This window comes from Rhinolophus sinicus, chromosome 14 (genome assembly GCF_057876585.1).
Source record: "Rhinolophus sinicus isolate RSI-liver-muscle chromosome 14, RSI-T2T, whole genome shotgun sequence".
NCBI classification, from domain to species: Eukaryota; Metazoa; Chordata; class Mammalia; order Chiroptera; family Rhinolophidae; genus Rhinolophus; species Rhinolophus sinicus.
This window is the reverse complement of record NC_142514.1, coordinates 19,028,769-19,052,715: the sequence shown is the minus strand read 5'-3', so window position 1 is coordinate 19,052,715 and position 23,947 is coordinate 19,028,769. Positions and strand designations below refer to the sequence as shown.

Below are 23,947 nucleotides of genomic sequence, written 5' to 3'. Positions count from 1 at the left end.
AAGTTAACCCACTGTAGAGATGATTGGTCCTTTTTGAGATTTGGACAATGTTCGTGTTTTATCTGTGTTCAGACATGACAGCGGAGTGGTCCTGTGTGTCTTGATGTATCTCAGTCACCTCAGAGTGGCCTTTTCTGATGTGAATGTTCTGTGAAACTGTTTATGTTCAGTCAGGGAACACCAAGGCCCAGCAGGAAGGGCTACACCAGCTCCTGGAAGTCAGGGTCTGCTTTTTTCTTTCTCAACTTGAAGGCAGTGAGAGAGGGAGTCATGCTGACATGTGGGGGAAGAGGTCCAGCTACGGGGGCAAAGGGGGAGTGTGCCTGGAGGGTTGAAAGACCAGCCAGACCTAGGGTGGCTGTGGCAGTGAGCAAGGGGGAGAGAGGTAACAGAAGGGGTGCAGAGCAGGGCAAGACGTGCAGTGGAAAGACTGCTCTTACTCTGGAGGCAAGGAGGGGCCTCTGGAATATTCTGATCAGGTCGGTCAAGACTGACTGGGGTTGTTAGCAGACACAGTTTGGATGGAGTGTTGGTGAACTGAGGTGGATTCAAGAGCGAGCGGAGGAGAGGAGCTGGAGATGGCAAAAGGAAACCATTCTTTCCAGGAGTTGTATTGCAAAGTGGACAGAAAAAGGGGGTGAAGGGGAAGCGGGGGTAGCTGATGGGGAAGTGAAATTAAGAGAAGTTTTTTGTTTCTATTTAAGGTGACAGCAGTAACAGTAAGCTTGACTGCTGCTGGGAATGGTCCAGAGGAGAGGGCGGTCTTGACCGTGTCAGGAGAGGGCATGACTGCAGGCAAGAGAGACAAGCTCCAGAGCCCAGGTGGCAACGTGGCTAGATGGAGGGAAGTTGTAGTTATGGGGAGAGGGGTGGAGTGAGGGCAGGTTGCAGCAGGCGGGCTGGGAGACGTGGCCATGAGAATCTCTTCTCAGAGCCTCCTTCCACATCTCAGCTGCACTACCCGTTAGTCACCTTGCCCCCAGGCCATCAGACACTAATGTAACCAAACCTGGCCTACGTGTGGAGACAGCACTTGGAGCTCCACAGACCCCAATGGTGACCAGAGAGGCAGACAGAAGGGGTAGGATATTGATAGGGAGAAAAATCAGAAAAGGACCAAAATCCAGTCTCTCACAGACCTAGGGCATAGGCGAAGCAGCAACACGACTCAGGAACTTTCCCGTGCTGTTTATAGTCCAAACCATCAGGACCAGGTTCCAAATACCTGCTTTACCACTTGCCCCGTGACCTTGGTCAGGGGACTCTCTCTGAACCTCGACTTCCCCAGCTGTCAAATGGGACTCTACCAACCTCTTCTCAGAGCTGTTGGGAGAATTAAGGGGGAATACCAGCCATAAAGTGCAGGCAGGGTGACCCGCAATGAATCAGATTCTTTTCTGTCCTCTCCCATCCCAATGCCTTGGGGTTCCCACCAGTTACTATAGCGGCTCCAAGGATGGGGGCAGGGCCCCGCCTGCTGGCTGACTCTGGAACTGCACCTTTGCCCCTGTTCAGAGGTGGACCGTCCCAATCCAATTCCCCCGGCAATGATTTTATTCCACAGCAACAGATGCCATCCAAAGTCAGTAGGTGAACACTCCAGAGCCTTCCCACCACCCCCATCATATGCTGGGGGCTTTAATCCACCCCGCCCCCTTTGCTCCTGCAGTTGCGCCTGCGGGGAGTGTGTGGGGACAGAGCCAGGGGTGCAGTTTCCAGGAAAGGTGCTGGCTCAGGTAGTAAATCGCCATCAACTGTGATTTGATGGCCGTCAGCTGTGGCTAGTTGGCTGTCAGCTGTGAGCCATTGGCCACTAATATAACTGCTGTGGCTACGCTAGCAGAAAATGGGGGCTAGCAAGAAGATGGTGGCTGAGTTAGCAAGCGCGGATTGCAGTTAGTGAGGTTGATTGGCAGAGAGAAGTGGACTGGCAGGTTGCAGATAGTGTGGTTCCTGCTTCCTGTGTCTCCAACCCAGCCGCCAGCGAGGTTATAGTGGTATGGCTCCCCTATCTATGGCTCCGTGGGTGTTCCTTTTTGGCCTCACCATGTCCTGCGTTCTGTGGGGAGTGGGCCCAGAGAACCCGCATGCGTCCCTGCATGACAGAGTGCTATCCCCTCCAACACTTGGAAACACAAAGGTCACCCTGTGAAACTTTCCATGACCCTCTCCTCTTAATCCCCTTTCCCTCCTGCAGACAAAACTACTGGAATTTTCTTTTCCACATTCTCTCAACATTTGGACTTACCTCTAGATTTGCTAAACTGTATGAGAGAGCACTAGAACACCTGTCTCCCTGCTTCAAGGAGCCTCACCTGAAGTCAGGGACTCTCTTATTCATCTGCCAGAAGGAGCCACAGCCCCTGTGTAAAATCTCCCGAAGGAAGTCTCCGTGTGTGTGTGTGTCTGTGTCTGTGTGTCTGGGTTTTCCAATATTTTTACATGAGCATGTCTTTTTTTAAGTAAAGAAAAAAAATTTTTTGTCAGTGGTTTCCTTGTGCTTTCAAATTCCCCAGCAAAGCTGGGGGTCTGGCCTGTGCCTTTCTGATTCCTCCTTCCTCCCACCCACCAGCCATCCCCAGTCCTCCACCATGCCTCTCTGCCTGGAGAACCTTGGTCCATATTCCTCCACGTAGTAAATCCCTACTTGTTTTTCAATGTTCTGTTCAAATGCCATCTCCCTAGAAGCCTGCCTGAACCCCAGGGTCTTGCTCATCTGCTGTCCTCACCCTGTCCATCCCTCGATTACAGCTCTCAGCATCAACAGAATTGTAAGTGTGCATGTTTCCCTCTTGAACGGGGCGTCTTGTAGGCAGGTGCACTTCCGTATGCCCAGCTCCTCCATGATTAACCCCATTTCATTCATAGAAGTGAGTCCCCACAGCCATGGTTTGCTCACAAGCAAAATGAAGGATCCAGACAGATCTCATAATCCTGTGACTCTAAAATTCTATGATTTGCAGATAATGGTGAGCATATTTTAGGCAAGTTGTCACCAGTGGATCATGAGCTGGGATCACCTGGGGAATGGGCTGGTTCCTGTCAATAGGTGTCCTTCTCCCCCGGTTTCACTGTCTCTCCTGCCCTGTGCAGGGTAACATGCGTCGCCCCCTAGGCAGATGGCCCACTAGCGGGCATTGGACTGTGGGGAAAGCAATGGTCACTTCTCACCCAGGGTGGGCCCGCGTGGGAGACGTTGTCTCTCAGCAGCATCACGCTCCACTGAGCGATAATCATTTGCCGATCCTTGTGAACGGGGTGGGGGGGGGGTCTTATCTATGGTCAATGTCAAGGGCTGTGTTACAGCGAGAGGCACCTGAGCCCCCTCCTGCAGTGCTCATCTTGGAGGGGCACTAAAACATGACTGGGTGAAATCAGAAGTATGGTGCCAGGCAAGCCCTGTTCCCACACATACACACCTCCTTACATCACGTAACTGCCAAATTCAGGCAGTCCTGCTTCCACCAAAGGCAACTGGGCCCTTGAAGGGAAGGGTATACAGATTTGCAGGCTTAGATATTCTCTGTTGAGCCTTCTTTGAACACCAATGCAAGTTTCACTCCGCAACTCAAGTGCTAGAATCAAATAATGCAGGGCATAATCTCTCTCAACAGGAAGGATTTATTTTATTACCTAAACTATATCTAAATCCTTTAATATACCTTTGATGAAGTTGTTCAGTTTGGGGGGGGAAAATTTTAATTTCCAAACAAAGGCCTAGCTATAAATCAACCTAGCTACGGGCTGCTGAGCACAACACGCCTGCCGTCTGTGGGCCACACATCCTTCACATCCTGGAGGCTGTGTAAACCTGTGCTCTGCCTTCGGAATAGTTTCGATCCTGACTTCACTACAGTGCGATCATAAGGAAGTTTCTTTTGTCAGAGCCTGTCTTCTCATCTGTAACATGGGGATAAACACAGTACTCCTCTTAGGGCTGTGTGGATTAAATGATATGCTGTAAATGGTTGGCAGGGTAGGTAGGTGCTCGATGAGTGACAAACACGTTATAACCTTTGCTACAATGAGGGGAAGAACTTCCTGCACAGCCGTGATTTTGTGGACCTCTGCTCTTCGCCAGGCTGCTCCCGCTCCTGCGAGCCCACACCCTGACCCAAGGGATCTGGAACCTCGCTGGCATCTTCATCACAGAGCCACACACATAATTCTCACCACACACGAAGTGCGCTTCCTGCAACAAGGTTCCAGGATGCAAGACACATCTATTCAACCCAAAGTCTGGCTGAAATCCCTTCTAAACATACTCCACTTGAGCTTCCTTTGGCTCAAACACGCAACTGTAACCAGAGGGCGGGTGACCAGGTTTAAACCACGCCACCCCAGGACACGTGCCCAAAGCCCTCTCCCCATCAGGTCTGTGCTTCCGCCGCCTGATGAAGGGCAGGCACCTCTGAACACACTTTGCTCGGCGAGGCTTCAGTCTGGGGACTGCAATCTCTAAGTAGAACTTGCGCTTGCATCACGGGGAGTCTTTATTTGTGGTAGTAAAATGGGGACAGAGCATCACCTCCCAAGCACAAGAGCCATACATACCTTTGACAAACATCCCCTACTGGCAGTGGGAATCGGTGATGGTGACTGAATCACAACTGCACCCAAATGACAAAAGTTACGTTTAATTTACAATGTAATAAAGGTTACAGGTAAAAAGCTACACATAAAGCATGAAAAGGCCTATTACACAAATGTACAAATCTCTGTACAAAGCTCGTATCGTATCGTTTCCTACAGTCTCGTTTCCTACAGTCGTCTCCTATGTTTGTTAGCCAGGTCTAGTCTTGGAGCTCTGGACCACAAGCTCTCAGACAAGGGGGGAAAGAGCCGCTGAACCCACATCTAAAAACACCCTCTTAGAGACGTCAGTTACTTGCAAAGTAAAACTTTTTTTATGAATTGGAATTGTTCTACCGTGTTTCCCCGAAAATAAGACCTAGCTGGACCGTCAGCCCTAATGCGTCTTTTGGAGCAAAAATTAATATAAGACCCGGTCTTATTTCATTATAATATGCGTCCAAAAGACGCATTAGAGCTGATGGTCCAACTAGGTCTTATTTTCAGGGAAACAGTAACTCGTCATATCCTTGAAAAATTGCCTCCATAACACACTTGAAAAGGAAAGTAAAGCCTTAGAAAGTTGAGGACAGTACTCTGGAATCAAATGAGAAACTTGGGCAAGCAGAGTACTCAGGTTTGACAAGAAAAACAGGTAAAGTTCAAACAAAGTGTTATGTTTAAAACGATCAACCTGTGTCTATGGCACTGCTCACAGACGAAAATCAAAATGTTCTCATTCCAACAGAAAGGACAAAAGAGAAAAGCCTAACTATTGGACCTCAAAACCACTGATCCAGGAAAACATTTTTGAGTTTAAACCTTAAGAATTCTAAATACTTTTTGATCAGCCTCGGATCTGTGGCAACCCTTCTGCTATCTAGGACTTGCAGGGACAGTAAATATAAATTAGGCCGCTGGACCCACAAGGCTGGTGATGCGATTGCCACCTCCCTAGCTCTGGATTCAACCTGAGGGCCTCCTCGGGGGATGTGACTTTAAATAAAAATGATCCTAGGAAGAGGGAGAAAAGAAAAAGGAGGTAACAGAAGGCCTGGGAAAGAGCCAGGGCAGTCTATTTAAAAGGGCATATGAAACATTTATCAGCACTAAAAGTGTTCTGAAGACAGGTCTTTATGGGATATTCCAACCCCACTCCCAGTTTTGACACTACATGGTTAGGACCCCAGGAGACATTCTGAAAGATGACACTGCACACACGGAAAATTGTTCTCCCTAGTTCATTAGCTCCCCCATCACCCTTCCACCCAGTTCCCACCCAACCCCTCCCTTCTCCATGACCAAAAGTATCAAATCAGTAAGGAAGGCGTGGGCTTCTTGCCCGGCCAAGCTTCTTTTGCATATTTCTTCTTCTTGGGTTCGTTGACGGCTTCGGGGTTGTAGACAGCAGGATTCGGCGCAGGGTTCATGTTCACTGCTGACGGCACCACAGGCGTCAAGTCCACGTCCGGCGCGAGGTTCGGATACGGCATGGGCAAACCGCCTATGAGGGCTGTCCCGTGAATGCCGTGCGGCTGGGAGCCGGCCTCACTGTGCGTGGGGGGCAGGCCCCCGTAGAGTCCTCCACTGAAGGCAAAGTTCTGCATGCGCCTGCTCCCTGATTCTTCCAGGCCCAGGGAGCCAGGGCCCTCCACCCGCTTCTTCTGTGGTTTGTAAGGAGCAGAGGAGACAAGTGAGGCACAAGAGCAGAGCAAATTAGCCTTTTCTATTCCAGTCCTAGAAAAATTGGGGAAGACCTTTAAACCTTTAGCTTGTTTTCTTTCCCAGACAACCTATTTCACTGTCCTGAAAGCTCAGGGTTTGAAAAGACCTTACAGTGGTCACCTAATGTGATGATTCCACACAAAGTGTTTACCATCCTATGTCACACTGAGAAAAACGAAGGGAGTATGCTTTTTATAAAGTAAAACTTACCCAGTTTAAGTGATTTTCTGTATCCTAAGGTTATACCCCTCCCTCTCTTTTTTTGGTGTTAAAATGCCCTTTTAGGAAACTAGGAAACAGAGGTGATAATAGGTAGTAATAGGTATTTAAATTTTTCTTTTTTTGGGGGGAAGGGGGTGTATAAGAAGTTAGTATCTTCATGTTTTGGGAGCCCAATTTTTAAACAATCTGACAGCAAAACAAATCTGTAGTGACTGAAAGCAGTTTACGGGTTACCTGGGGCTGAGAGTGGAAGGAAACTGACAGTAAAGGGACATAAAGGAACTTTCTGCTGTGATGGAAATTTTCTACATATTGAGTATGGTGGTGTTGACCCAGGTTTACACATTTATCAAAACTCAAACTGTACGCTTAAAATGTGTACATTTTATTGTATGTAAATACCACAATAAAACTTCACATAAAAGTAAAAATGTCTGCTGGTTTTCTACTTTAATGACAACAGAACATTCCAGAAGGAGGAAAAGAGCTCAAGGGGAAATGTGACATGAGCACTATGGAGCTGCACAGAAAAATTTCATCTTGTACTTTTGTACATTAAAGAAATTTCATGAAAGATCCCCACACTTCTCTACTCCTTTTGGCTTAAACAAAGACTAACCAGGAACTTGACACATTGTATAAATCTAAGCCTAACATAGTCTAAAGTTTTTTTTAAATAAAGCTCGATAGCCTCTGACCAGCATCTTCCCATCACTTTTTAAACACCTCTATTTACAGGGATCTCACTACTTCGAGGGCTATTTGTTCCCTCTGGACAGTCCTCGCTGCCAGGGTGTCAGAACACCTTTGTAACTTCCACTTCTTGGCTCTGCAACATACCTGGTCTTTAAACCTAATCCAGGTCGGGGCTGGCTCTCCCATCTGTGCCATTCCCTCACAAAGTAAGGGCACAGCGAAAGCCAGAGGTGCCACGCAGCAATGCAGCAATTGCCTCTTCCTCGCCTAACAGCTTACTGTGAGACAGAAGGGAAAGGCTAAAGAAACATGGGCCTGTCTGCACCCTGCTGGGAGGTAAATATATATAGACTCACATCGCACCATAACTTATATGCAGCGTCAAGCTGGCTGGGCACCTGCAGCCTTTCCATGGCCCTCCAGGGTCCTCTAGACATAGATGGAGTCAAAGTATTCCCACAGGATGAAAAACGGGAAAGGAGCAAAGAATGTATTTTAAAACTAAACACACATTTAACATTTACCTACACACAAAAGGGTGGATTTTTAAGCCAGACTCTATGGCATTTCCCACACTGTTACAATTTGCTTCCTACCTTGACCGGGACCACTGCAGTCTGCACCATGTTCCGGAAGCGTCCAACTGAGGGATCCACATCCTCTGCAAAAGACATGAGGGAGGGTTAGTCTGGTGTCTGCTGGAAGGATTAAGGCAGCAGGGCTCGCCGTGGACAAAGCGGCCGCAACTCATTGAAACAGTCAAACACAACCTGCACTTCGAGTGCGCGCTGTGTGCTGGGCACCGTGTTCAGTGCTCTGAGAACAAGCCCATGAGGTGAGCACTACTACAATAAACACTTCATAGATGAGAAAAGAAACTCAGGCTTAGAGGAGTCAGGTGACTGGCCCAGTTACACTACTGGAGAGTGGAGGAGCCAGGACTGGAGACCAGGTGGCGAGAAGTAGACCTGGCTCTGGACCACTGTGCTGCCTTCCCCAGTTCTGTCCCATCCCATAGACCTCCCTCTTTTGAGGGGAGAAACAAAAGCAGCTATTATGAATCCCATGTCAGTGACAAAACAATGACATTCAAGAGATCACACACCGTCTACCTTGCCGATGGCTGCTCATTAGCAAATGACAGAATCAGGATTCAGACCCAGCTTCCAGCTTAACTTGGCCTGTTGAATGGAGCGACTGTATGTAATCCAGACTTTTATTAAAGGATCTGAAGCTCCCTGCCCAGGCAGTGGGGGAGAACAACTCCCTTTTCGCTGCTTACACACATTACCCTACAAAGCTTCTAGCTTCATTCACTCTGCAGGGGCAAGGAGCTAAGACGAAGTAAGGGACGGGTTTGCAGTCAGTCACTCTCTCATGCCTCATTCACTGGATGTTAGGCATGGAAATGAAGAGCACGATTCTGTCCTGCCTTTACCGACTTCACAGCTGTGAAGCCAGAGAGGCTCGGACACAACAGAGGTGCCTCAAGAGATGTGGCCAAACGGTGTGCTGGAGCAAACAGGACGATGGGGCTGGATCACCTGGGAGGGACAGGAGCGTCCTCGCTGAAGGCTGAGTGTGTGGAAACGGCAGGCAGACTAATTATCATTACCAGAGAAAACTATTCCAAGTCCGCTTTATCTTAATATAGTCGTAGGAAAGGAGTTGTTCCCCTAGTAGACGCTGTACATCTTATTATCAATGCACTGAGGGTGCTTGTAATTTAAAGAAACTCCTATGCATCCCTTTGGAAAAACAAAGATTCCCTATTTAATTTGAATAATTAACCCCTGGGTTACTTAAGTGGTTTTTCACATATTAGGGTGCCTCTAAAGAACGTACCCTAGTATTATGTTCACAACCAATCTTTGTTCAATGAATGAGCAAATGAATGTCTTCAATATGAAACAAAGAAGAAAAGATATCCAGACTTAGGAAGGAGACAAGGTCTCTGAAAAGAAACCCTGATCTTCCCTCATCCCCAGAGGCGGCTGTTTCAATCATCCTGTCAGCAAGGAAAGCTGAATGAAGCGCAAGAGCAACTGAAGCCCGAGAGGCAGGACTACTGAGGGGTGTGCCCACACGTGTATCAGGCCTGCAGGGGGGGGGGGGGGGCGGAGCCTCTCTGGGGGACCCTGCCCTGTGCTGGCAGAACGGGAGGTCAGGCCTCTCAGCCTCTCTTCATTCTCCAGCCATTCTATTCCTAGAGAGAGAAGCCCATTCTAGGAGGTCTCTGCGCCTGGATGATCTACTAACAAATTCCTTGCTATGTCTACTTCTGGTATAGGAAAGGTTACGTGGGTAGAAGGCAGAGGGGTGGCAGGTGATGACGGGGATAACGGCTGACATTATCAAGGGCTTACTGAATGCAGAACACTGATCTGAGGGATGTGACGTATGTTAATCATTTAACTGCCCCACCAGTCCAGTGAGGCCAGTAGTCTAGTAAGTCACTTGGCCACCGTCACACAGCTACTACGTGGAGAGGTGGATTTCAAACCCACGGCGTCTGATTTCAGAGCTGTGCTCTGAACCACTATGCCATCCTGTGCCTGAAGACACTACCTTAACAAAGATCTGGGGAAATGATTTTCCAGGAGAAAAACCGAGCAGATCAAACCGAGTCCTGAAAGAGACTTTAATGACTGTCTAGTCCATTGATTCCCAAGTTGCTGGCTGTTCATCAGGACAAGAGCTTGTTTAAAATTATACATTTCTAGGTCCAACTCTTAGAAACTCTCTTAATAGGTTCTGGGGTCCAGAAATAGCTTCCTAGATTGGTCATCGAGCCCCCGCCTGGACATTTCCCTCGGGCATTCGCTACTTTGAGGAGCAATCCATTTAACACATCTCACACCATCAGAAAGTGAACTTGTCACTAGAATGAATGCCCCAGTCTCTTCCACAGGAATCCTGTTAATTCTTCTAAGTACCAGAAGTATTCGTTGCTGTGTGTTTTATGCTGAGCCACACAGATACTTGCTACTCACCGGCTCTGGCTTTGCGTGCGGCTCCCCCTGCAGGTCAGGCAAGCACAGTGGCCATGCCTCCTCTAATCTGCTCCCACCCACGCACAGTTCCCTTCCACCCCAGCATTCGGGGACTGTTTTCCAGAGCTGTGAGTCTCCTCCTCGCTCAGGACTACACAACACATTTGGTGGTTAAGCCATGCTTACATTTGGTAACATATTTGGGTGAACACAGGCCAGTGGGGTTACTGCCCCCCTTTCTATGAATACAACCTTAAACTGCACTGGATTAGTTTCCACATCTCCCTAACGACGACTCAAACTGCATTTTCTTTTTAAGATTTTCTCTTTTTTTTTTTCTAAACACACTGAGGAACAGTGTATTTTTCCAGGACCCATCAGCTCCAAGTCAAGTCGTTGTTTTCAATCTAGTTGTGGAGGGCACAGCTCACTGGCCCGTGTGAGAATCGAACTAGTGACCTTGGTGTTATGACCACTGAGCTCTAACCACCCGGCTGCTCCAGACTGCATTTTCAATGAACTAAAATCCCTAGATCTTTTCATGAGCTGTTGCGAGAGTGGATCTTCTCCATTTAAATAATTGCTATTTTGAACCTAAATGCAGGACTTATTCGGACTGTATTTCATTTTGGGAAATAAAAGCAACTTGTTAGTCTGGGATCTCTGTTCCTATCCATTGAGGTTTACTGTCAAACAAGGTTTTCTGAATCCCAATTCCATCTTCACTGTATAAACTGTATCTCCCAGCTCTGCCATCCACCTACCAGAGTCCTTGAGATAACTGAGCCTCAAAAATAAATGCGGAATGATGGGACAAATTGGTAAACTTAGTGGCCTTACCATAAACTGACATTCTCATCTTGCTGACATTTCTATACAAACTCTCTATAAACGTCTTCCTCCAGAGAAGGGGAAGTCTTCAATGTGGTTAATAGTGGCAGCAGAAGGTTCTCCAATCTTAGAGTTACCATCATACTCAAAACCCCATAAAGACAATCATGTTCTGCTTTGAGATGAAGACAGCAAACACCTCTATTTAACTTAAAGCTTCACTATGACACAGACGTACTGCATCCGAAGAGGAGAATTAGAGCCTTGCTCTGGATACTGAAATACATGGGCCCCTCCTTGAGCTCTTGCTTTCACACTGCAAGTGGGCAACGCTGGAGTGTTGAGGGGACTCCACCAGTGAACTGTAAAAATCTTCCCCCTTAACATAGCACCTGTTACCCTAAACCTTGTTGAGAAACATTCCAAATGACCTGTGGGTTGTGAACACTACTCTGAGACCACAGCTTTTCATCAAAAGAAACTAGGAAGAAACCTCACCTGGGTTGATGATCTCATCATCGTCACTGAACGTCACCCGTGAGTTCTTCCTCTTCCTCTTTGGTCTCTGAATATCCAGATTCCCCTCCTCAATGGTGAGGGTAGAAATCCGCTTATTGTGGGCAGTGTTGAACTCTGTCAGGTTCTAAGCCAGGGTTCACACAGGAAAGACAGGAGTCAGTATACAGGGAATTTGAAGACTGTATGACTAAGTAAAAGGCAGGAAGGCATTAGGGGCTGACCCTGACCTCCCCAGGCAGACAAGATTCTCTCTTGTGTTCAGAAAAGACTCAGTACTGTCCCTAGATTGCTAATATTAGCAAGTCACCTTTAAAGGAATGTGGAAGACCCTCTTCAAGGGGGGCAGCGATATTCAAACGGAAGTAAAGGGCCCTGAGCCGAAAACAGGTCATCTATACAAGCAAGCATCCTGGAGTTGAGGTTTTGGTTTGCTTTTTGTTTTTTTCCAAGAAAGGCTATCATGTCTTCATGATGAGAATTAAAGGAATGTGACTGGAAGGAACTCCAAGAATTGTTTTAAAGTAGCAAAACCGGATGAGAAAGGTCAACTGACAGCTTCTTTCCCAGTAGCTCTCTCCTTTAAAACTCATAAGGACACTGCCCGTCCATTTAATATTTTGTCATTTCCCATCCCTGCACATGGCCCCATTTCTATTCATAACCATCCATCCATTTCAGTGATTAACTCAGCACTGCTGCCTGCCTCTTCCCAATCCTTTGGACTTATTCCAATCTGCATTGCAGTTTGAGATAGTCCAGATGTCTTGAGAATGAAGACCCACAGAGGACCTAACGTACCAAATTTAAAAGACATGGAAGCAGGAAAGAAGCCTGGAGGAGAAACGGGCACGAGTGACTGCCATCAAGACCTCTGGCTATGAGGCTACTTCTTTAGAACAAAACAGCTTCCAAACCATCAGATTTCCATGGTGCTTTTCTTCCTAAGGCCTGGGACACTGCCTTGGTGTACGAGCACAGTAAATGAACGTGGGCAGTTAAGCACATGCTTGCACGTGGTCTACCTGAATAGACCAGTCACCCAGTGCACTGACAGACAGATAAAGGATGACAGCCACGTAACACGCTACTGGGATCAGCCTCTAGAAAAGGCAAACTTGAGCACTTTAAAACTAAATATTGTAAAATTCATGGCCTTCAGGGCAGCCAGGCCCTTAAGAATAAAAGCAGTCTATTTCTATTCAGAAGATGCCGGGGCTATTTGGACAAGCTTCAGTCTAAGCCAGTGCTGTCTAATCAAACTTTCTGAATGTTAAACATATTCTCTCTCTGTGCTATTTAACATGGGAGTCATTAGCCACACGTGACTACTGAGTACTCGAAATGTGGTTAGTAGCTACCGCATTAGACAGGGCAGCTCTAGAGAAATTCCACTCCCAGCTGTGGCTTCCGACACCCAGTGAAGGTGCACAGCCACGAGGGGCTACTGGCAAGAGACCAGTCTCCTTGTCACCCCGGTCATACATAACCACATCCACAGTGCAGCTCTCCAAAGTGTGTCACAGCGGGCCACACTACATGGCCCAAGTGGCAATGGTCCATGACTGGGCTCAAGAAAACCTCCTGCTGCTAAGTCACTGGCATTTCAAGCTGCACAGAATAGCCACATATTGCAAAAACCAACTCCCAAAAGACAAAATAATGACATAGATGTGGAATTACATCAAGCTCGGTTTCCTCCTCTGGAAGCCCCAGTAAGCCCTTGAGTTCATCATCCTCTCCACCCATCTTCTCATCTCCTTTCACAGCCGATGGCAATGTCTGAGGTTTCTCACGGAGAGTATATGCCCTTGTGGACGCGCCAAATGAGACTGTGGAATCGATGGGAATTTGCTGAGGCTTGTGAGGTTCCAACCGAATGTGACCCAAGAAAGTGCCGTGTGCTGGGAATAACCAAATCAGAAACGTAAGACAGAAAAGAAAAACCAACCTGAGTCATAGAAGGGAGAGCAGCTCCTCCCAGCATATCAGTTCTGCTTTTTAAAATGAAAACGACACTGGGTCCACTTTGCATCCCTTGTCATGGGGTCACAATGAAAAGGAAAACTCCTTCACTGGGTCTTGAATCTCTTCAGTGGATTTCTTACACATCTTCAGACCTGCTGTTACCCCACATAACACATACCACTGCTTGCTCTCTGCTGCCAGACAGGCTTGGCTCCATTCTGGGTCCAGCAGGAATGGCTCCAACCCAGCAATAACCATGACCCCCAAGGCGGGAGACAGGCATCACTGTGGTCTGACCTCTCCAGCCCCAAGTCTAAGGAACATAGGCCCTGGCGGCAGTTACGCTTGGGCTTTCCCCAGGACAAGAAAGGAGGTTGGCTGAAACAGGTGCAATATCAATGCCAAGGCAAGTCAAAATCCTACTGGAGAGTCTGAATATTTTTCCATGTCTGCATTCTGCATGTTATAAAATGGAGAGAAAAGATGAGATAAATTTGCAAGTAAGTACTTGTGAGACAAGGCTCTCCAAAACCATTACATAAGCAGATAGGGGTGGGGTGTGTGTCTGTGTTAGGGGAGGGGGTAAGGAGTAGAACATGGTCAGCCCAGGAAGCAGGATCCTTAACATTTTACATGGTATCTATACATGGGGAAAACGAACAAACCTCAGGGCTCCATGCAGTTAAGTCTCAATTGCATTTCTAAGATTATCTTTGGCAAAGTTGAAAATCTTATTAGCTGGAGTGTGTTCATGAAATTAAAATGGATATTAGTAGTAGTCAAAGCAAAATGTCATTGGGATAAAGAACCCATTATAAAAAATTAAATTCTGCTCAAAACAAGTGTTTTTTTTAAATGTCCTACGGCACTACTCTACTGTAATCATAGCTTCTGCTTAAAATTGGACTACAATTTATCATGGTCCTATAAACACTTGGATGCCCATAGTCCCTAACTCCTGGGTGCTTCTTTTTTGTCCTCTCTCTATACACCTATTGCCTCCTCCAGGAAAGTACTCCCCAAAACCCTCTGCTCTCTCCAGTCATCAATTATTTCTGGAAAATAAGCGATATCACAGGAGTAGAGAAGGGCTGATTTAAAAACCAAAGGTAAACTTTTCCTTGATGAGCAATAAAACACGATTTTGAAACTGAAGAACCCAAAGAGCATTTCACATTGCCCGAAAGGGAATGTGTGAGACGGGATGGGATATGAGTTACTTACTACTGTTGAGATCTATTAGGAAAACTCTCTTCAGATGCTTGTGGTAGACCAAGGCAGCGTGGACCCGAGAGCAAGACTGGTGGTCAATGGTAAAGTCACACAAATCAGGGTTTCTCCCAAATAAGTAATACTTCTTCTCATCAATAATCAGTTTCTAAATAAATATTAAATTAAATATTACTTCAATCTGGTTTCAACAGGGTTTAGCAAAAATTCTTCTAATCAAATACGTAGAGGATCTTCGGGTAGATAAAACTCCTTGCCCACGTGAAAAAGAAATTATTTCCTACTATTCTTTAAGAGCTCAGAATTATTTACTAACACTTTGAGGGGTAGATGGCAATTCATCTCCCCAAACACAGTGGCCAAATATGAAAAGAACTTGTCCTAATTCTCTTGGATGAAAGTGGCCTGCAAAGTTGTCTTCTGTCCACTGGAAATTTAAGATTTTACTGGATCTTAATTTTAGGTCAAGCAGGAAACAAGAACATAAAGCACGTCTATAAAGTAATGACTGCTTTTCAGAAAATATACATTCAAAGGAAGATTATCAATTGATTAGGAAAGGAAGGGGTGTAAATACCTAGCTGTATTCTAATCACACCATCATAAGCCCAAAGTATTTTTGGGACCCTCTTTAGGAACTAAAATTAGAGGCTCAACGTATGAACCTCTAAATTGAACTTTTTTATCCCACTTCACTTTAGTCACAAAAATAAAATATTACTCAGTTAGTCTAAATGGGTATTTGCTGTGTCCAGTAAGGAACTACCTCACAAGGCAAAGATTTTCCAGGTTTGGGAGAGGGGAGTGTGGAGATTAACATTTATTGAAAAGACTATTATCACTAGGCATTTTAAGCATTATCTCCTCTAATCCTCAAAACAACTATATGAGGCAAGTATCACCTCTATTGTTAAAGAAAACAGATTCAGAGAGATGAAGTCACTCATCCAAAGCAGCCCAGCTGGTTAAGCAGCAGAGCTGGGATTTAAACTCAGGTATGAATGACATGCAATACTAATATTCTAAACAACAGTGCCAGCGGTCTGAAACAATTCTAAGAGAAGCGCTCCAAAACATTTCTGGCTGCTGCTGTGGCCCTGGAGAAAATAAAACTACATCCAGCAGGTCTGGGAATAACATCTTTTCATTCAACCTCATTTTGTTATCATGCTAATGAGATGCCACAGGAACTGAACTGCTGTTTATATCAATTAGCCTATGATAAAATTGGTTTCGCTATATTTCGTTCTGCCAAAGTTCCAGGTACCTATGGACAACGTTAAGTGAGGACTCACTGTAATGCCCCAATATAAAAGCAGGAAAGGGGATTTCATAGACCAGCAAACTATTATTAAAAATTTGTGTGGGCTGACATAGCATTAACTTTTTATTTTGCCAAATGAGGATTTAAAAACAAAACTGCCACCAATCAGTATCATCATAATCATTTTATTTAAAAAAAAGGTCATTTTATTAGAAAATGAGTAGGAAGGGCAAGGATAAAGGACTATTTTTTGAGCTGAATTTAGCTTTAGGAAAACTCATTAAACTATCATTTTTCTTCTAATCCTAGGTCAGGAAAGCCTGCCACAGATTGGCTGTTGACTGGGCTGTCAGAGATGAAGAATTCCAGATGAATTTCTGCTAACACTTCTTCCAGTTCTAAAAGTCTACAATTTGACCGTTTTGAAGAATAACCCCTATTAAGATATATGTTTTTCTTTTAAAGGAAAACCTTACAAGGTCTCATTAAGCTTTAGTTCCCATTTCACGTTACACTCTTTCTAAAATCCCTGAGAAAAGACAGCACAAAGCTGAGTAGAGGAACACAGTCAAGTTAGTATAAGGTACGAGGCTAGGAATCAAGAGGCTTGTTTCATTCCTGGCTGTCACTGAACTCCCAGTGGGCTAATATTTGCCTCTATGCTTTAGTGGTTCCCTTACAAAATCGGAAATATATCTCATACACTGATAATAGCAACAAGTGCTCAGCACTTACGAGCACACACTGTGCTATGAGTTTTATGCATTCATTTTATCCTCACAACCACTGTTTTTATAGACGACAAAATTAAGGCATAAAGAAATGAATGAACATATTCAAGTTCACACAGCTGGGTGTTTATAAGCTGGATTAGATATTCAGGTCGGTCTAACTTCAGCGCCTAAGTTCCTTTAACCACTACATTATATATTTTCTTCACTCCACCTGCATCAAAAAATGCACCATATGGCAAGGAACATTTTAAGAAATGAACAAAGACTATGGGCCACACTCTTAATTTTTCTTTAAATAAATCACTTACCCAGTTACTTTCAAGCTTAGTCATAAGGTTCTCAGTTCAAGCTAGTATAGGCACATGGGTCACCTCTGGGAAACCCCGTCCAGCTGTACCCGTCTGCTGCTGGCAGAGCTTGTTTCAGGCTCGTACTGCCAGGCAGCACCAAGATTTAACAACAGCCAGATAGCTCACTAAGACAATCACCCCCGTGCCTGCTTAGACCCAAGTTTTAAGACTTGGGTGAAATATAAGACATTGCTTTAGAATTGAGAGAGCGCTGAAATTTCAACATCGTATTCTCTCCAGGTAAGTAAGATCTCTGCAGGCTGAATCTCACTGCATCTCTCATTCATATTTATATGCATCTAGATGATGTCCACAGAAACTTAAATTTGCTACCCACAGTGCTCACAGGCTCTAGTCTCAAGGAAACAATACATATGACGACCAGCTCTTGAGTTCTAGTACAACACTGACCAAATTTCTATGATTCTAAGGTGCCAAAGACATGCCAGAGATTTAGCAGTTTACAGAGGGGAAAACAAAGGGCCTCCAAATTAAATATATACATTCACTATTCAAGTCATCTCAACTACAGAAACAGGAAAATGTAGCAGGAAAAAAGTATGTCTCAGGAGCAAGGACATGTGTTAACTCTTGGACAATGTGCTTCTTCCGTCCAAGTGAATGAAATAAGGCATTGGGCTTTGAACAGTCGCGAAAGCCACAATTTCTTGCTTAGCTATGACTAGTCCCCATTACTCAGTTGTACCTTTGAGTTATAACTCAGAGCGTGACTTTACACACTGGGCTTAAAAGACTCATGGCTTTTGTTTTAATATTGCACTTCTTAAACCCAGCTATCACAACACATCACAAGCCTTCGACACAAGGCTAGGATATAGATAGCTCGGTTAGTATCAAGTGCTGCCTAAATCTTCAAAAATAAGCACATTTCAGGTCTATTCCTCAGAAATAATACAGTGATGTCTAGTGATTGCAACTGAATAACATGTGGCAACTCAGCACACCTAACAGCAATAAAAGACAGGAAATACATTATCAGTTAATGGAAACCAGTCATCAGAGGGATGTTTGACAACTTAGAACTTTGAAAATATAAATTATTTCACAAAAGAATATGGTATCGTTAAGGCTAGGCCTCCTTGTCTGTCTCTTCCTATTGCAAACTGAAGACTTACTAAATTCTAGTAATAAAGTAGATTCCTATGTCTTCAAAGCTTCATGCTATTTAGCAACAGTATTTTATATCTGTGGAACGGTCTATAGTAAAAAATAGACATGTTAGCAAAATTATTTCATTGAATAATTGTGATGTTTTGTAACTTTTAAGATAGAAGAACCCACGACAAAGGGGCTCTACCTGACTGGCAAGGGGAATGATGAATTAATAAAAGAATTCATGGGACAGCCCGGTGGCTCAGGTGGTTGGAGCGCTGTGCCCCCAACGCCGAGGTCGACAGTTCGAGTCCCACATGAGCCAGTGAGCTGCGCCCTCTACAGCTGAGATTGTGAACAACGGCTCTCCCTGGAGGTGGGCTGCCGTGAGCAGCCGGAGGTTGACATGAGCTGCTGTGGGCTGCTGCGGGCTGCTGTGTGCTGCCATGAGTGGCTGGTGGTGAGCAGTGAGAGCTGCCCTGAGCTGCTGTGAGCAGCCGACCGACGACCAGCAACGGACGGCCTCAGAGTGGTGGAGCACAAGGCTCATAATACCAGCATGGGCCAGGGAGCTGCATCCTACACAACTAGGCTGAGAAACAACGGCTTGAACCGGAGTTGGGGGGAGGCGGGAGAAGGGGGAAAAGAAAAGAATTCATCACAACTCATGCTTTAGTACTTTGCAAATACCTAGAACATCCTGAAGTTACAACAATATATTTATAGAACATCCTTCAGATCTCACAGATAGCTTCTCAACCATGGAACAACGATTTTACTATATGTACCAAAGGAAAAAAAAACTGCACTCAAAAGTGGAGCATCAAACCTAAATTCTATCTGAAAAAGTAAACATAAAACTGGTTTAAGACATGGAGACTCTTAACTCCATGGTCACAGCAGGCGTAATCGTCATTTCTTGGTAAATAAACGGTACCATAAGAATTAAAAACAAAAACAAAACAACCTCATAGCTAATCAAAATTCACCTCTCTTGAAGTTCTATATGGTATTCATTCTAGAGACTTGTAATAAAGCTGGAATTCAGCTAACCTTTTTTTTATGGTACCTATTTCAATTATTATCATGTAATTTTTTTGTGTGATTGTCTTTTCCACCAGAGGATTTCTTGGAGGTCAAGAACTGTTTGTTTTGCTCACTGTTGTAGTCTCTATGCCGAGTACAATGACTGGCACATAGTCAGCCCTCAAGAAATGTTTGGAATAAATGAATGAATTTCATCACCATTCCAGTCTCTTTTTTTATGTATCTTAGTTTACTAGCTTCTTCAAAGGGCTTGGGCCTGAATCTCATAAGAGCAACTTAAAAGTTAGACTCAATCTGCATCATACACTATCTTCTTCAGTTATTGCATATCTTACACCTTCCACACAACTCCATGTACTCAGAGAGAGGGAATTCACCAAGTTATAGGGCTTCCAGTTTGAATGGGGCCCGTGATCTCTTAAAAATTCTTCATTTAGAAGGTGAGAGAAGTAAAAAAAAAAACTGAGTGTCTGTGGGAGATAAGAGGTTTGAATGTGTTATATCACCATGTGCTTTTAATAGAAAAAAATCAGGATGAACGAAAGTAGCATTGCTGGAAAACAAAACACAGGAGAGGGGGTGGAAAAGTGAGTCACTGGCAAAAATCTTTAGTGTGGTGGGAAAAAAGGGAAGATATGTATTTTCATACCTCAATTAGTTTGTCTCCTTTGACTACATCCAGATGTAAACCAGGTGGGGGTTTACCTGCCCTGAAAAATAAGAGTGAATAAAGCATTTTCAGGCTGAGTTCGTAAATGCCACTTACAATCACTGTCCCATTCAACACTGCAGCTCTCCTACCAGCCTATAATTAGTTCATGTTCAAGCAGAAATGTCATCTATTTCCCTGTTATTACAGCTCCTTTCTAAGTATGACACTTAACTTCCCCAGTGATTCAATTGCTCTAAAACAGATTTTAGTGGATCTGTATTTAGAGCAGCACCAAAGAAACCTATATTTTAACATTGGATAGCTACCTCAGAAAGAAAGCAGCATAGGTAGTCTGCTCACCTGAGTTTGAATCTAAGCTTTGCCACTACCACAAATATCATATAAAGGCTGAATAAATCAGTTAGTGTTTTGGGCTGATCAAGATCAGTTTCATCACAGAATAAGCAAAGGGTATTGTCCTGAGCTCTGAGACCAAATCAGAGGTACATATGCGTAATTAGGGAGCAAGAGTAATCCAATATCATGTGCATGAAACCAAGTACCAATAAATACAAGAGAGATTTGTTACCTTTGAACAGGTCTTTCTACAATGGCATGTTTAAGGGAACTTTTCTCTATACTATTATAACCACAGCATTCAAGGGAGATATACATATGTCAAAGCACCTAACATAGTGCCTGGTACATAACAGACTGAGGACATGGAAGGTGATCTCAAACAGTCTCTTCTAACTATACGATTACTGTCCAGGTCCAAATTCTGAAATCAATGCAGCAAGCAATCAAAGTGGACACAAAATCTGTAGAATGAAACAAGTGGGTAGTACAAAAGCGCAAAGGGTCCCAGAAAATAGCCACACATTCACTTGCTTCCAGTGTTTGTTCCTTTGAAGTTTGAAGGGGAAAAAAAGAACAATCTTGCCAGAGTCCTTATATTTGCATACCAAAAAAATGTATCCATTCATCTAATTGAAGATGCAATATAGTCACCTCACAATCCTGCCCCAACTCCTGTATGGCAGTTGTTGAAAGGACAGCGCATTGGACAAAAGCCCATTTTGCCCGGGGAAACAGGGAAAGCAATGTTACATCCAAAACATGTTTTCTGAACTCCTACTATGTGCCTTTCTTAGGCCTAGGAGCTGTAAATATAAAGATGCATCAGACAGCCCTTGCCCTTGAGGATCTCAATATAACGGGAGGCAGAGAAGAGTAACACATAAATACACTGTGATGAGTTACTGCAGAAATAGCTCTAACTCAGATGGGTCTCCTTACAAGGCAATTCATAATTATTCATCTTGTACCCTACTTAAAGACTAAATTAAATTATTCCATTATGCCCAAGATCTTGAGAAAGGATGAAAGGGGTTCATTCCAACAATTACTGATGCCCACTTGTGCCCGGCTTCGCGCTGGTTGCTGACAATGCAGGGTATGTCAGAGCCGTGCCTGCCCTCAGGAAGCTCCCAGTCTGCGAGGGACAAACAAGTATTGAATCAGGGATGCAGCACAACAGAGGGATGCCGGGATCTGAGATTGGGCTAGGGCCGGGAAGCTAGCTCGTGCGCGCTCGGGACAAGAGAACAGGGCAGGCACGGTGCTCCACAAGAGCACTAGGCATTCAGTCAGGAGTTGGAGTAAGTTCAGGGCCACGGCCCAAAGCGCCCCGGCAACCGGCTGATTGCCCAAGGGGCTGCCTAAGCGAGCGCCTCAGAGCCCTCAACTCTGGGTTTCCTCAGTGCCTGGGCCCGGGCTCCAGGCTCCCGGTTCCTCCACACGCCGCCCGGCCCGACGTACAGTTCTCCCTCAATCAGTCCCCCGATCTCTGAGCTGTTCAGCTCGCTGCGAAAAATGAGCCGCCCAGCCAGCCCAAGCCAGTCCAGGCCAGGCCACTCCAGCTCTGGTCGTCCCGCCACTCACCAAGTCGGGCAATCGAACAGCGGGAGGCTGGAGCCGGAGTTCGCGGCTGCCGCCATCTTGCGTCTCCCCCTCCCATTTGGCGGGCCCGAAGCATGCCGGGAAACTGGAAGACCAAGAGGAGATGGTATCCCAGGGGCCTGTGCGAACGCGCGCGCGAACGAACGCGCGCACGCGTCGTCACTCGCACATACTGGGCGAGACTAGTAGTGGCGGTAGAGACTAGAGTGTGGTTTTGAGGTCTTTTTCAGCGTTTGAGACTGTTGGCCTTCTCTGGAAGAATCTCCGGAGGCTAGGGCTTTCCTTGGCCGGGAGGTGTCTGAGGAAAAGGAGCTTGTAAAGGGGAGCATCGGTCTCCCTCAACGTCCTCCTTTCAGACTCGCTCCTGGGCTCTTAAATCTTGCGGCTCCTCCATCCATACTCCAGGCTTACACCCGAGCTCAGAGATTGGAGTGATCCCTCATTCTGTTTCTGATCTTTTGGTCCTACTCCGCAGAGCTGCTTGTACCCCACTCACTTCCCCTTCCTAATCCAAATCTGGGCCTTGAGGGCTACTGTAGATCATTTGGAAATCTAGTCTGTTTATGAAAACTCTGGACAAGCTGGAGCCAGGTAAGGATCCACTCAGAAGGCAGGCATCCAAATCTTTAATGTGTATGAATGTAATGGTTAAATTGTGACCCCCTCTGAATTTTTAAATTTTGGTGATGGTGACTAGATCATGAAAGGAAGCATTAGGATTCAGGCTTGCCCTAGGCCAACAGCTGGCTGAAACAGACCTTCAGCAAGGCCTCTGGTTGTAATGGTTTTGTCTTCTGGGTGCTGAATTCTCTGGGCAAATTTGTATATGGATTTAATCCTCACAACACTCTTGAGATAGGTATTGTGTCCCTAAGGGGAAGCTCAGAGAGATTGAGTTGCCCAGCCTCACCCTAGGAGTGGTGAGTGGGATTCAAACCTAAATTTGTACGATGCCAAAGGCCATGCTCTTTAATCACCACTGTCTCTCACATTTAGATGTTGGTACAAACATATTTATTATCATGCAACTGATGCTCAAGACTTTTTTACTTCTGTAGAAAACCTGGATTATCTGACCTGCTTTTTCCTTTTTTAAAGAAATTAATTGCAAAATTACTGTTCACCCAGAAAAAGGCACTGCACAGCAAGTTATGTCTTTCTATGATGTTTTTCTTGATTCCTGTTACTGGCTACTTGATTCCTGTTGATTTTAAATTTGAACATCAGCCTGTTCAAAAGATTTTGCCCTTAATGACATCTCCAGGGATCAGAATTTAACTGCAACATATTAGGTTGGTGCAAAAGTAATTGCAGTTTAAAATGTTAAAAATTGCCAAAACCGCAATTACTTTTGCACCAACCTAACAACTTAGATTTTAAAATGATCAATTCTTAGGCAGGTAGGAGAATCACCTTTCCTCTAGCCTTTAAAAGCACAATAAACTCATCCACCAAGGATGTTAACTGATCAGATGACTTATCAAATGACCAGTTAATATCTCCTTTCCAGTCTTGATTCCAAAGACTAGGCTGATGAGGAAAATACAAATTCTAAACTTGGTTTCAAGAAAACAGGCTATGACGCCCTCCTTTGAGCACAAGGACGTGATTCTTGAGAAGGCATTAAATAGTCTCAAAAGTGTTTTAAGTGTAACAGGAAAGAACAAGTTACTTTTATCTACAGAGATTGTGCAAGCCTTTGAGGTTACATGCCCCTTTCAGGCATGAGGTGGTGTTGAAGCCATTTCTAGCTATGAGTGACCTGGTAACATGTCAACTTTGCCTTTCAACTTCTCAGCTTGTGTGTGTGGTCCATGATTTAATCCTTTCTATTGCTAACTCTACACCCAAGAAACCTAAAACTGTATTCTTACCCTTATAATTCTTTACTCCTTGGCCATGTTCCCTTTCCAGCACAGCTGATATTCACACTGGCTTGTGATGTAATGACACCTTACACTTACCTAGACCTTTTAAAGCAAAATGCTCTTTGTGTGGGCGCCAATGATGTCAGTATAGACCAGCAAACTGGAGGGCAGCTGTCTAGGCCCTTCATCTTTTGAAATGGGAAG

General features: G+C 45.1%; 1 protein-coding gene and 1 non-coding gene across 5 annotated transcripts; both read right to left on the bottom strand.

The window, feature by feature from the left end:
• Nucleotides 1-4,621: 4,621 nt before the first annotated feature.
• PPP1R8 (protein phosphatase 1 regulatory subunit 8) lies at nt 4,622-22,011 on the bottom strand. Of its 4 annotated transcripts, XM_088790720.1 has the most exons (7): nt 21,858-22,011; nt 19,911-19,971; nt 14,748-14,901; nt 13,239-13,459; nt 11,538-11,682; nt 7,812-7,876; nt 4,622-6,236 (listed from the first exon to the last, which is right to left on the bottom strand). In XM_088790720.1, the coding sequence occupies exons 1-7, from the start codon at nt 21,911-21,913 to the stop codon at nt 5,883-5,885; spliced, it is 1,056 nt and encodes a 351-aa protein (XP_088646846.1). In that variant the 5' UTR covers nt 21,914-22,011; the 3' UTR covers nt 4,622-5,882. The 4 variants fall into 4 exon arrangements, with proteins under 4 accessions (XP_088646846.1, XP_088646847.1, XP_088646848.1 ...); XM_088790721.1 differs by lacking the exon at nt 14,748-14,901 and having other exon boundaries at nt 21,858-21,913; XM_088790722.1 differs by lacking the exon at nt 19,911-19,971 and having other exon boundaries at nt 21,858-21,912.
• Nucleotides 17,800-17,965, bottom strand: LOC148755548 (small Cajal body-specific RNA 1). The gene has a single exon (XR_016018802.1).
• Nucleotides 22,012-23,947: the final 1,936 nt, after the last annotated feature.

What these genes read in the sequence shown, in the direction of transcription:
- PPP1R8 (XM_088790720.1), bottom strand. Translation starts at nt 21,913, where the DNA reads ATGGCGGCAGCCGCGAACTCCGGCTCCAGCCTCCCGCTGTTCGATTGC. An exon ending in AAGGAGACAAACTAATTGAG is followed by an intron (nt 14,902 to 19,910) that starts GTATGAAAATAC and finishes ATATTTATTTAG; the next exon opens with AAACTGATTATTGATGAGAA. An exon ending in AGGAGGAAACCGAGCTTGAT is followed by an intron (nt 11,683 to 13,238) that starts GTAATTCCACAT and finishes ACCCTGGCTTAG; the next exon opens with AACCTGACAGAGTTCAACAC.